At 32.0% G+C, this 12,072-nt stretch overlaps 2 protein-coding genes across 2 annotated transcripts in view; one reads left to right on the top strand and one right to left on the bottom strand.

Moving 5' to 3' along the window:
• Nucleotides 1-443: 443 nt before the first annotated feature.
• Nucleotides 444-12,072, bottom strand: part of LOC133192683 (FUN14 domain-containing protein 1B-like) — a 32,588-nt gene continuing 20,959 nt past the window's right edge. The window contains exons 2-5 of the mRNA XM_061328679.1: nt 6,765-6,909; nt 3,942-4,017; nt 1,991-2,110; nt 444-1,212 (exon numbers count right to left, since the gene is read on the bottom strand). Of these exons, the coding sequence (XP_061184663.1) occupies nt 1,135-1,212; nt 1,991-2,110; nt 3,942-4,017; nt 6,765-6,907 (417 nt within the window). The 5' untranslated portion in view covers nt 6,908-6,909 and the 3' untranslated portion in view covers nt 444-1,134. The remainder of the gene's footprint in view (nt 1,213-1,990; nt 2,111-3,941; nt 4,018-6,764; nt 6,910-12,072) is intronic.
• LOC133192545 (lysine-specific demethylase 6A-like) overlaps nt 10,191-12,072 on the top strand; it is a 48,352-nt gene continuing 46,470 nt past the window's right edge. Inside the window, exon 1 of the mRNA XM_061328543.1 lies at nt 10,191-10,336. Within this exon, the coding sequence (XP_061184527.1) occupies nt 10,269-10,336 (68 nt within the window). The 5' untranslated portion in view covers nt 10,191-10,268. The remainder of the gene's footprint in view (nt 10,337-12,072) is intronic.

Genomic DNA, 12,072 nt, shown 5'->3' with positions numbered 1-12,072 from the left:
ATTTTTGAGTGTCAGTACTATGTATCACCACTCCAGGTTCTCTTTACCCATAAGCATTCTGTAGCATAAAACAAGTTTCCTTGGCTGACTGTTAGATTAAATTCAAATTATCTAATAAAGTTTCTTCCCACCTTTATAGTGTATTCTACTACAGTTATTGCAGAGATCAAACAGATGCTGCGGCCATTATTCTCGAGATTTTGATGACAAATAAAAACCTTGCCCTTTGGGCGTCACAACCTCATTCTCTCTCAAATAATAGCACATGTAAATGTAATCCTCTATAAATTTGCTTGGAATCCAGTAAAGGAAAAATTCACCTAACATCTAGTTGAAAACTCAGCTCTTCTCTGTTTTATGCATTACTTTCTTCCTACTATGACTATCAGACACTTTTCCATTTGAAGAATGTTCCAAAATAACAAATGAAACTTGAAGACAAATTGTGGAATATTCTATTTATCTGTTTTCATATTTTTTCCACCACAAATCATTGGCACAGCAAATATGGTTAATTAATTTACATCAGAATATTTAAAAATCTATAGACTGTCCTTACCAATACTTCATGTTAAAAGTATTGCCATCAACACTTTCTTTAATAAACACTGGTATATCAAAGCAGCATACAATCCCTTCAAAAGAAGCTCAATAATAATATCACACAAAAATTTATGATGATTTTTGATGTTAACATTAAGTTGGTCATATTCCCGTTATGAACTCTCCTGAACTCTATTAACTTATATCACCACTGCAGATTGTTAAAATTGATGATAATCTATAAATTAAAACAAAAAAGTCTATATCATTCTATTCATGGTGATTTTCATTCATGATTATTATATAAAAATTTTAATTATCTAAGATTTAGCATGATTCAAGTACAGGTATCATTTTCCTGAAACAATCAAAACCCTATCACAATGTAAATCTAGAAATACAAACAAAAATGGTGTACAAATATTTTAAATATGTTATATAAAAACTTAACAGCATTTATACACATGAAAACATATTCATAAAGTTTGCGTATTGTTCAGTTTTGAATATTGAAAATCATTAGAATGTGACTCTAATGAGAAATATTCCAAATCGTGTGAGTCCAGTAAGAAATACATGTAATTCAATCCATCAGAATGTGACTCCAATAAGAAATCCACCGGCAAAACTTCCAGCTAAGTATACGTTGTTCTTGAAGAATGTCTTTAGCTGGAACAAAACACAAAGGAATAATAAGACTTTCACTTTTTTATATGGTCAATTATGGAGTAAAATTACCATAAATTATTATTGGTATCACAAATTTCAAAGCAAGCTGCCATCTCATCTCTGACATATTTCATCCTAAAATCATGAGACAGTTTCAGCAGTGACTGCAAAAAACAAATTTTTATGGGGGACACATTCTTCAAATACTTATCTTAGACTAATATTTGTCTAAATTTACACTTAAGCTGCTTGAGGTTTTGCTGTGGGTTGAGAGTAAAAATAAAGAGGTTAGGTGTAGGAGATTGGAAAATAAAAAGTCCAGAGTACATGTATATTGAAACAAAGGTAAAGTGAACTACAGACTTCCAAAATAAGCTCTGTTTTTAAACCATGATCCCTACATATCAAATTTTATATTTAATAATTTATCACTAAGGAAAAATACCAGTAACTTCATTATAAATTGAAATTCACTATATCCATTATTTCTACATGTTTTATGTATAATACACACATAAATTTCAATATCATGTGAAATGAAATGTACATTATATGGAAAAGTGTCAGGATGTATCTATACATAAGCCTTCTTTAAATGAATTGTACAGGTACTTACACTTTCAGATCTCTGAAATTAAATAGTGTTAATCTATTAACTGTTTAAATTATTTTTTTATGGAGGAGTGCTTATATTGTTTTATTTCAGAACAAAGATTTCATTCCTGTGACTCTATTTTTGGTATTCCCATAATTCCCTGGGGTCTTCCAGTGTACTCACATTTTCGAACACTCCCTGATACTGGTGCCTTGTTTGTCTCTCTATAGCCTTCTTTGCCTTGTCTACATCCTTCTCAAGTAGCCTCCAGTCTATTTTTATATATCCTTGATGCTGTGCAATCTGACCAAAAATATAAAGTGAACTTTTTTTGTACATAATTTTCATAGTTAATTGACAATCTGATGCACCTTCAAATATTTACATGAAAGCTGGTTTCTTATTGCGTATTTAGTAGGGCTGTGTATTGCGCAAAAAAATTCGATACAATACGATACAATATTTTATAATGGGATATCCGATATATTGGATTCTTTAACAAGTTTATCAAAAAAAATCATATAAATCATTTAAAGCATGAATTTTATAAAAACTAAATGTTTTATAACAAATTTCGAAGGTCTTGTCTCACTATCTCTACAAATCACACTTCAAATTCAAACTTTTTATATTTGTAAAAAGTTGTCTATGTATTTTATAATATTTATTTAAGATGTGCTATCTCCTTATTGATTATACCATTATTGATCAATTTTAATTCAAAACAGTGAAAATATAACCTTTGGTGATTGAAATTCCCAACTTTTCCACAGAATTATGAGAAAATCTGCATGTCCGATACGTATTGGAAGTTATTTTTTCGATACGATACATTCTTAAATATCGATACGTATTGATATATCGATATATTGACACAGCCCTAGTATTTAGCATAAATTACCCCCATGCATAAATTTCCATGTCCAAAGAATATATTTTTTCTTCAGAAACAAAAAAAATTATTTTGGGGTTAGACAGGAATACAAAATTGTTGAGATTGAATTTTCATATTGATATTTTCTCAATATTTTTATGCTTAAAATGCAGGTGAAGGTGACATTTTGCTGAGTATTTTCTGCAGAAAATCTGTCAATAAAAGATGGGACATATATACCCGGTATTCTGAAACTAAAAATATCCATGCTTGTATGTATTTGGTGATCCATGATGATATATCTGAATTTCAATTATGCAATACATAGTCTTACTAATTGAATAACGGTGTTGCTAATAATGGACCAGAAAACAGAACAGCATGGAAGCGGAAAATCTTATATCAAGTTATTTAGTTAGCCAAGACATAAATCAGACAGGAACCAGTATTTTTTGTCTAACAGCTCATATCTAGATAACTTTTATCAATTTGATGTGATTTATTTATGAATTTTCTCAGAATTAGCATATACATTGTACATGTGACGGACAATAAACATGTGATGGTCAATAAAATATATACATGTACAAATTAGACTCACAGCTCCAGCCCATGTCATGGGCTGATTTAGAGTGAGGGTTGGGGGAGGAAGAGTTTGGTCTTCATTTTTGGATTTTCAGAGTAATTGAAGTTTTGCGAATCCAATATTTGAGTTCGATATTTGAGTTGGTTTGCAAAGTCTCTGATGAGGCTGCGTCTCTATTGATGTGTACTTAAATTGAAGAAATATATGTATCTTTGTATAGTCTACTTTTGTGCAAAGTATTATTGAAATTGGATCAAAACTGTAGGAGAAGTAATATTTTGAAAGAAATATATAGATTTTTTTGAAAAATATTTTTAAAACCATGGCAACACTACTTGTCAAAATCAGACACCAGTAAAAAGAATTATGAATCTAACTATAGTCTACTTGTATTCTGAGTTCATTACTCCTCCGACAGTTTTGGTCCAAGTTCAAAGATTTCATTGCCATTTTCCATACCCTACACTATGCCTATGTTTACAAGAGAATAAACATGACTAAATCAACTTGTATAAATAATCCTCGATTAAATATGAACAATATACATGTATATAATGTATATTGTTTCTTGTACGATTTATATATTTGTCAGGTGATTAACCTGGTTACATATTTCTGTTCCGTTTTCCATTCTGCATTTTAGTAACACCCATTGAATAGTTTTTAGTTTTTACCTGTAGAACCAAGATTGATGTGCCTAGTGTGATGGCAGCTAACTTTCCAACTTTCACACACAAATATCCTGCCGCCCTGTGAAAATAAAGTCAAAATCTATAAGGAAATAAAAAAATTATGTGTGTTTATATTGAAAACAATATGTAATGTACTTGTTTTGAATATTGAAGAGCAGCACTGATTAATATATATATCCCAGTTACAACATAACAAAAGTTCTAGAAATCAGAATTGAATTCCTGAGTCACAGTGATACAGCTTTCAATGTAAATATTTTCCAGCTTTGAAATGAAATAGGTAGTGTATGTCTGAAATAGCAAAATTGGTAAAAGACTTGGAATAAGACTGCTTAGGTTTATCTAACATTTTCTTCTAAACACTAAATTTTGTTCATCTCAGACAACGTAAATTTATCCAATCTTGGAACACTGGACAAAGAACTATTAAGCTGGTATTTTGATTGCATTTAGTTATATTTAAAGTCTTTGAAGATGACTTTGGTTGTTGTATAGCAAGTGTTATATTTGAGTCAGATACATTCTAATCAAAATTATTTGTTGACATGAAGCAAGATATGTGTGATTGAATCTATATGTAACATCTAATTCTAATTAATTAGATTGAAATAAGATACAGGTGACTCTTAATTGATCTCTAGAAGTTCAAGAACCATGAAAAGAAGCTCAAGAGATAGAGGGGATATAGCGAAATGAAATTAGGAACTTTTGGGTCCAATCATTACCTTCTATTTTTATGTTTACCACAAGTATTTTATGAAAACATTCTGGGACATTTTCATTTGTATATTACTGGTAATTCACATGAATTTAATAACAAAGATTGTATCTTAGATAAAAAAAAATCTTTGAGTTTCAATATTTATCTATTATCAAGTCATTACTACGCTCAGTTGACATTTGGCACAAAATTAAATTCTGAATGGCATCAGCTGCTGCCCACTCTCACCAGGTCAATCGAGATCTTTATTGCATGGTATCGCTTTTCAGTTCTACTTCTAGAGGTTGGAATTCTGGGTAAATTTTGGCTGCCTTACAGGGATTGGGGAGAAATCAAAGGAACTTAAGAGAAATTATTGACATGCCTAGCCCTATCAAACCAAATTCAGTTGTATATAGCTATCTCTCTTTTTTAATTGACCAATAATTGAACCCCTGGAGATTAAGGAAATTGATATGTTAATACTAATGTATGCTACTTTGGGGGTCAGGGATGATTAGCGGTTTTATTAATACATGTATAATAATATTGATAAACTAATATATAATGAATTAATATAATGTTACTTAAAGTTACTTATAAATAAACAAGTAAGGAATAAAATAGAAAAGAATTTATTTCCGAAACAGAGCCCAAATAGGCATATACATATAACATATATAATTACAGATAGAGTAACAGACAGTGCTGTAGTATATTTATCACATATTACTACAGTTTAAAATCATCTGTTAAAATGATTTATTACATTTTCAACAGTAAAATACTGTAATTTATTTAAGGAATAACTGTCTAATTTTTTGGTTTCATGATGTGATCAATCGATTGGCTTGTGTGATAATTTGCATAAACGCCGAAGGCATTTATGCATAAAATTATCGTGCAAGCCAATCGATTGAACATCGTCATGAAACCAAAAAATCTGAAAGTTATTCCTTATATTTACATGCTCCTGATTCTGCAAATTCATGTGCTACAAGCCCCGCTTCTGTCTCTATTTGTCCCGCCCCGCACGTGATTTTTTTTCTCACCATACATATCGATGAACCAGTAGATTTATGTAGAAATAAAGTATTTTTACTACATGTATTTGAAATTTTATCTCGGACAAAGACATTGGAAATGTAAATATTTACTGAAAAAAGTGATATTCTGATACTGTGTGAAAGGATATCAAAATGGTATTCTCACAGTTTGAGAATATCAGAAGTGCAGCAAAACGTACGATTTTCTGTCCCTTCATGAAGAATGCTTTTTAAAAAAATCCCGGCCTGTTATAAGATAGAGTTAATGAGCCATCCTGACAGAGACTAAGAAGTAGTAACTATTAGTCTCTGTCAGACTGCGAAAGTTTTTCCAAATATGTTGTTAAAAAATCCATGTTTACAACGTTTTTCAAACTCGCAATCGCTTAGCCACTCTATGACGTCACAACCTATGACACTGTGTTCCAAAAAGACAGAGGCAAAGGGAAAAATCTAAGAAAATGTAATAAACAGGAAATTCAATGTTTTGTAGACAATTATGGAATTTATTTCACTAGTGAGACAGGATTTTTTTTTATATTTTCACTCATGCTTAGCACTCGTGAAAATATGAAAAAATCCTGTCTCACTCATTAAAAAAAAAAAAATTCCATATTCATCTACAGAACATTGAATATCCTCTATTATGCATGCATCTTTTTTTCATCAAATGTAATAAATTATATTTCATACAGAAAAATATATGAAATTTGATTAAATCACAGTAATTTACAAAATTAATCATCTAACATATTTAGGGTGAACAGACTTTGGGCGAACAAGTTATAGAGCGAACAAACTCTGGACAAACAGAATTTGGGCCAACGGCATCAAGGTGAATGTGTTTTAGGGCGAATGAACAAACATGAAGCACTGGAAGAGGCGATTCTATACATTAACGAACACAACTGCATTCGCCTGTAAAACATATCACACAAATAGCTAACAATGGACTTTTATATAAAAATCAAAATTACAGGGAATGGCTGACGTAATTCTTCAGCTGTCCCCATAACCTTGCAGGTATCTTATATTTATAAACTAAAGATTTCAACCTACCATCCAGACGCCCCTCCTATAGCAACTTGTTGAGCTGTCGATCTACTGCTTACATCTCTGACTACATCCTGAAGCCAACCATTGCCCCTGGAGCTAACAACCTCTAAAACTTCGAAATTATCCTTCTCCTTCTTGTGTGACATTCCTTACTATTTGTTGAAAAAATAATAAGTTTATACGAAAGTGAAAGTAGGAAAATCCCAAGATGAAAAAAAAAAAAAACGAACAAAATTCAAATTCCAGAATTTCGATCTCGATTTAATTTCTTTCGCCAAAGTGATTAAAGGGAAACAAATTGTTCTATATAATCTTTGAACTAATTACGAATGAAAGATGAAATTTGTCGGGAAAAATAACAATAGTTTATGAATTTCTGCTAAAAGGTAAAATGATTTCTTTTTTTTGTTCTTTTGTTACTTAGAGACATATAAATAACATAATTTTTTGTGTTTGTTTGAAAGCTAGGTCTTTTAAAGATAAGAAAGAAAAGCATCTTCTGTTATTATAATTATATAAATATCTTGATAAAAATAACAACCACATCTTACCTCAGTACGCTTCCCACAGATCTATGTAAATGTACGTTTCAGTCCTCACGTTCGCTCCGTGAGCTGTGATGATCAAGGAAGTGTACGCGTCCCCGGGGACGGGTCACAGTGTATAAAACATGTTCCCTTGGTTTTAAACAGCATGTTGCTATATTACGGCATATGCCAAAATCAAAATGATTTCTTCTTAATTTGAATTAAGGTCATACGCAACGTACATGTACACGTACGTATACCTTACAATTATAATCTTTAATTTCCCACTGATAATTTTTAAAGAGGAGTTTTGAACAATGATATCAATGATGAAAATCCTTATGTTATTTAAAGAAAAAATAACGAAAGTGTAGTTAACTAGTTAAGACATGATAACTGCATCATTAGACATTATAAAAGTCGCACAAAGGTCCTTGAATTCTTGGAACTCTTACATTATACAGAAAATAAGTAAATTAATATAACTCAAAACTATGTTGCGTATGTTCTTAAACTCTGTCCTTATTGTGATATAAGCAAAGACTTACATGCAGAATTATACCAATCAGGGACGCATGCACTTTACCCATGTAGAATATTTCCCATAATGTGCAATTACAATGTGTATACAGGCCCGTAGGAAGCAATTTCAGTTGGGGGGGGGGGGGGGGCACAGCCATCCATTTTTCAGTTGACAGTTGAGGGGGCACTACCAAAAATTTCCTGACAGGCAAGAAAGGAAAAAAAAAAAAGGTCATCAGACGTTTTTATTGAGGGGGCACAAGCATATAGTATCTATGTTTACTATAGTAGTCTATATATATGTACTTAAATATGTGTATGATATAAATATGTAAATTTGCATATATATATGATGTATGATATTATTTGCGCAGAATTTATGTACATGTATATGTATAAAAACTATCTGGTTTATTTCTTTTTTATGTCTTTCTCCTATCAATCATGCAACTCTTTCTCTCTTGTGTGTATGTATATTGTATTACATGTATATGACTATATATAAATGTTAATTTACAATGTTCTTTCTTTTTGCCCCATGAGGGCCCTTAATTGGTAAATAAACTAATTGAATTGAATTGAATATCGGCAAAATTATGGGAGGGGGCACGCCCCCCCCCCCGTGCCCCCCCCCCCCGGTTCCTACGGCCATGGTATAGGCTATTTCTGGAAAAAATCCATTTAATTAAAGACTCCTCGAACAGAGAACAATTGATTTAAAAGTCTTCCATGTAAATCATAAAACTGTCTCTTTGGAAATTCAGTTTAACTACCACCCCTTCTTTGGATTTTTTTTTAATTCATCCACTAGAAGTGAAAGTGAGGTTTCCCCTTTCCTTATCAAAATCTTTGCTACGACCACAGACATTCTACAAAAACACGCCAAATAACATTTTTAAAATCTATATCGCTTAGATTTGTCACCATAGTGACACATGGAGATTATGTGACAATGCACATCCAAAACCCGATTATCTATATAAGTACATGTACAAGTATAATTATAAAACCGATTAAAATTTAATTAAGTGCTCGAATCAGCATGTTCAGATTCCAGTCGGTGAGCAGCTAGAGTTTTGATGCTATTTAAGATAAAATACAATAAAGACTATTATGCCATATATTGTTGTGTAGATAAATTATCGTAGAAAAGAATGGTAATATCGAAATATGGAGATAAGGAACAGTTATCAAGCTCGAATGTCCATTGAGACAAAACAAATCGGGAGCAAAGCAAACACGGACCTCTGAAAAAACATCAGAGGTGGGATCAGGTGCCATGGAGGAGTAAACATCCCCTGTTGACCCGCCGTGTGCTCTTGTCATGATCAGGCAAACGGAAAAAATCAGTAGACAAATCAGTGTTTAAATAATGGATTAACAATTGGTATGAAAAATTCAGTCAGCATTCGACTTAATGATAAATTTTATTTGGTGACAAGGTCATTGTATTGACCATAGAACTTGCGAAATGATGACTTCAAACGAAGACTGTTGATATCCTTGTTTCATTAACTTGTTTGTCAATATCTTGCCTTGTTTTAGAAATTGTTCGTACGTGGAGCATGCTCTTGCATATCGAATCAACTTGGGAGATATAAACCCCATATGCAGCTGATAAGAGTATATTGCTACATAAGTAAGGGAAATTGACAATAGAAAAGTTAAAGTCATCACGTTTATCATAAAGTTTTTGTTAGGTTACCATATTAATGTCTTTTTCTAGTGAAATATCCAAATATGAAACGTATGAGTCAGACTCTGTACGTGGTATGTGTTATTTCAAGTTCACTGGGATATATCGAGTGGACATATGAATAGAAGTAGCCATTGTTGATTGATAAAACGTCATCGATATATCTAAATGTCGAGTTGTTTGTTTTTTAACAGTTTGTCAGTGCATTTCTTCTGAAACTCCATGTAATTCGGAGTTAGATACCTTGTGTAAATTATTATATTATGGGGTTAAAAATGAACATATATCATAATGTGGTTTTGTTTATCTTCCATATAAATGATTCATATTTTATAATATACTTAGATTTGTTCATTCTGATATAATTGTAAATGCCCACCGAGGACCCTTGATTGGTGGATAATAGATTTAAACTATAAACATACAATTACTATTGACAAGTACTACAATTGTTCATCTTTCTGGAAAAAGCAAACAAAATTTTGACTTGCTGTTTTTTTTCTTCTGGAAATGGGGCAACTTCGCGGTAATGGAACTCTTGTACCTATTGAAAACTTTCCCCCTCGGGATCGAGGTCCTTCTACATGAAAATTCGTTTTGTAAAACTCCTCACGCGAAATATTTTGTCACATCCAATATGGCTGCAGTTTGAAGTAGGCAGAAAGGACTGCAGATTATTAGGATATTTCACTGTTTTAAACCTAGTCTATGCGTCAAGCATTAAAATAATCTTTTAGACGGATACTCAAGCTTCCATGTGCAATGAATTTAGAAAGCCCGGAGGTGACACTTACAGCAGAGGAGAAAAAACAAGTGGAGGATTGTGACAGGTAAAAGTTGAGAAAAGAGAGAAGTTTTTAAATCCTAATTAAGTATACCTCAGGGTTCTCACTAGGATTTTCTTATTTGAGTCCCAGAACTCAAGGTTTTTGAAAAGGTTGAGTCCTAGTTATAGTTGATGCGTACCAATAAAATTATGTTGAGCCCCGACTCCCAATTGAGTATCCTTCTATCCAAACAACAACAAAAACCTTTATAAATTTGAACAGAAATGTTTATTTTATCTACACTAAATAAAGTAATATGCTGACGGTAAGGGCAAGTGCAGATACCTATATTCAGTTTTAATTTAGATCGGGCTCTTCAAACCACACGTGACAGTTAGTTTGTCTATACTCTGACGTCACATGATGTCGCTTGTAAATTGCATTACCAAAACAAAGTCTGAACAGTGCTAATTTTAATAAAGAAGGTTTAATCTGCTATATATCCATCAAATCAAGGTGAGTTTATATTTTCTTTGGAACTTCTTGTTACCACGAGAACATTGTTTGTGGAGAGATGCAATTCGCAAAGCATTATGGGACCACAGTTTACTGCGGGAAAAAATGGATCAATGTGCAAAGTCCAGTAGCCCTTTTCACAAAAAATCTTAAGTTTTTGCATAAGATTTTAACTTAAGAATTTCTTACGACAAATCTTAAGTGCGTTTCACGAACACATTCGTAGCAGATTAAAGTTAAGATTTTATTTACGACAGACTTCATCCCTAGCAACAATATCAATATGCTTTATAATCCTTAAATAGTGGGTGAAAATGAAAATAAAACTTAGTTTTTAACATTTGCCAGCATAACAAACATTATTAACAACAAATATCGAATGCAATCGTTTGTGAAGCAAGGAAGTTTAAAATCTGACGTCACAATCACAAGTTTGACGTAAAAGAAGGTCATAAGTGAAACTTACATCGTAAATATTTTGTAGTGTAATTCACTTAATTTTTCGACAATGATTGTGAAAAAAATATAAAATATTATTGTAAGTTGCTTTACAAAGTTCAATTTAACGTGTATTTTGGTTTTTGCGGTTATCTTTTTACAATAAAATTGTTTTTAGAATACTTAAGAGAGGGTTGGGGGTCTCGTAAAGTTACGACAGTTTTTGCACTTCTGACTTTCTTAAGAATTTTTGTAAAAACAATTTTTATCATAAGTTTTCACTTAAGATAAAAATATGTCGTAAGATTTTTTGTGAAAAGATCCACAGATTTCTCTTCGCCCAGGCGTTGCTTTAAGAGCTTGCAGTGACAAGCGGTGCTTTGTGCAGCTCGCTATTATGTTTATCTGACTGACTATCTAAGCTGCATTCACAAATATACCCATAATTATACACTATAAGATTATCATTTTTGTTTTAATATAGGGAACATAAAATAAATTCAGCATTGTCAAAATTTTAAGTCTGTCAGACATTTGTTTTGACAAAGTTGAAGGTTTCAGACTGGATGAAGATTTGTCATACAAGAAGCATGTCAGGGCTCTCACAACACAGGGTTCTCACTAGGATTTTGCCAACTTGAGTCCCAGGACTCAAGATTTCTGAGAAGGTTGCGTCCCAGCTAAATTTCATGCGTCCCAGAATAATTATGTTGAGTCCCAACTAAATTATTGCAGTATCCTTCCATCCAAACATCAATAAAAATCTTTATCATTTTATCAGTTTGTTTACGCAATATTAACATATTCAAGTATATAAACCATGTAAACTGGTAATGCATTCAAGC

Source organism: Saccostrea echinata, unplaced genomic scaffold (assembly GCF_033153115.1).
Source record: "Saccostrea echinata isolate AGI-Se365-2 ecotype Australia unplaced genomic scaffold, CSIRO_AGI_Sech_v1 ptg000001l, whole genome shotgun sequence".
Lineage (NCBI taxonomy): Eukaryota > Metazoa > Mollusca > Bivalvia > Ostreida > Ostreidae > Saccostrea > Saccostrea echinata.
The sequence above is the reverse complement of the archived record's forward strand: the minus strand, read 5'-3'. Positions and strand labels throughout refer to the sequence as shown.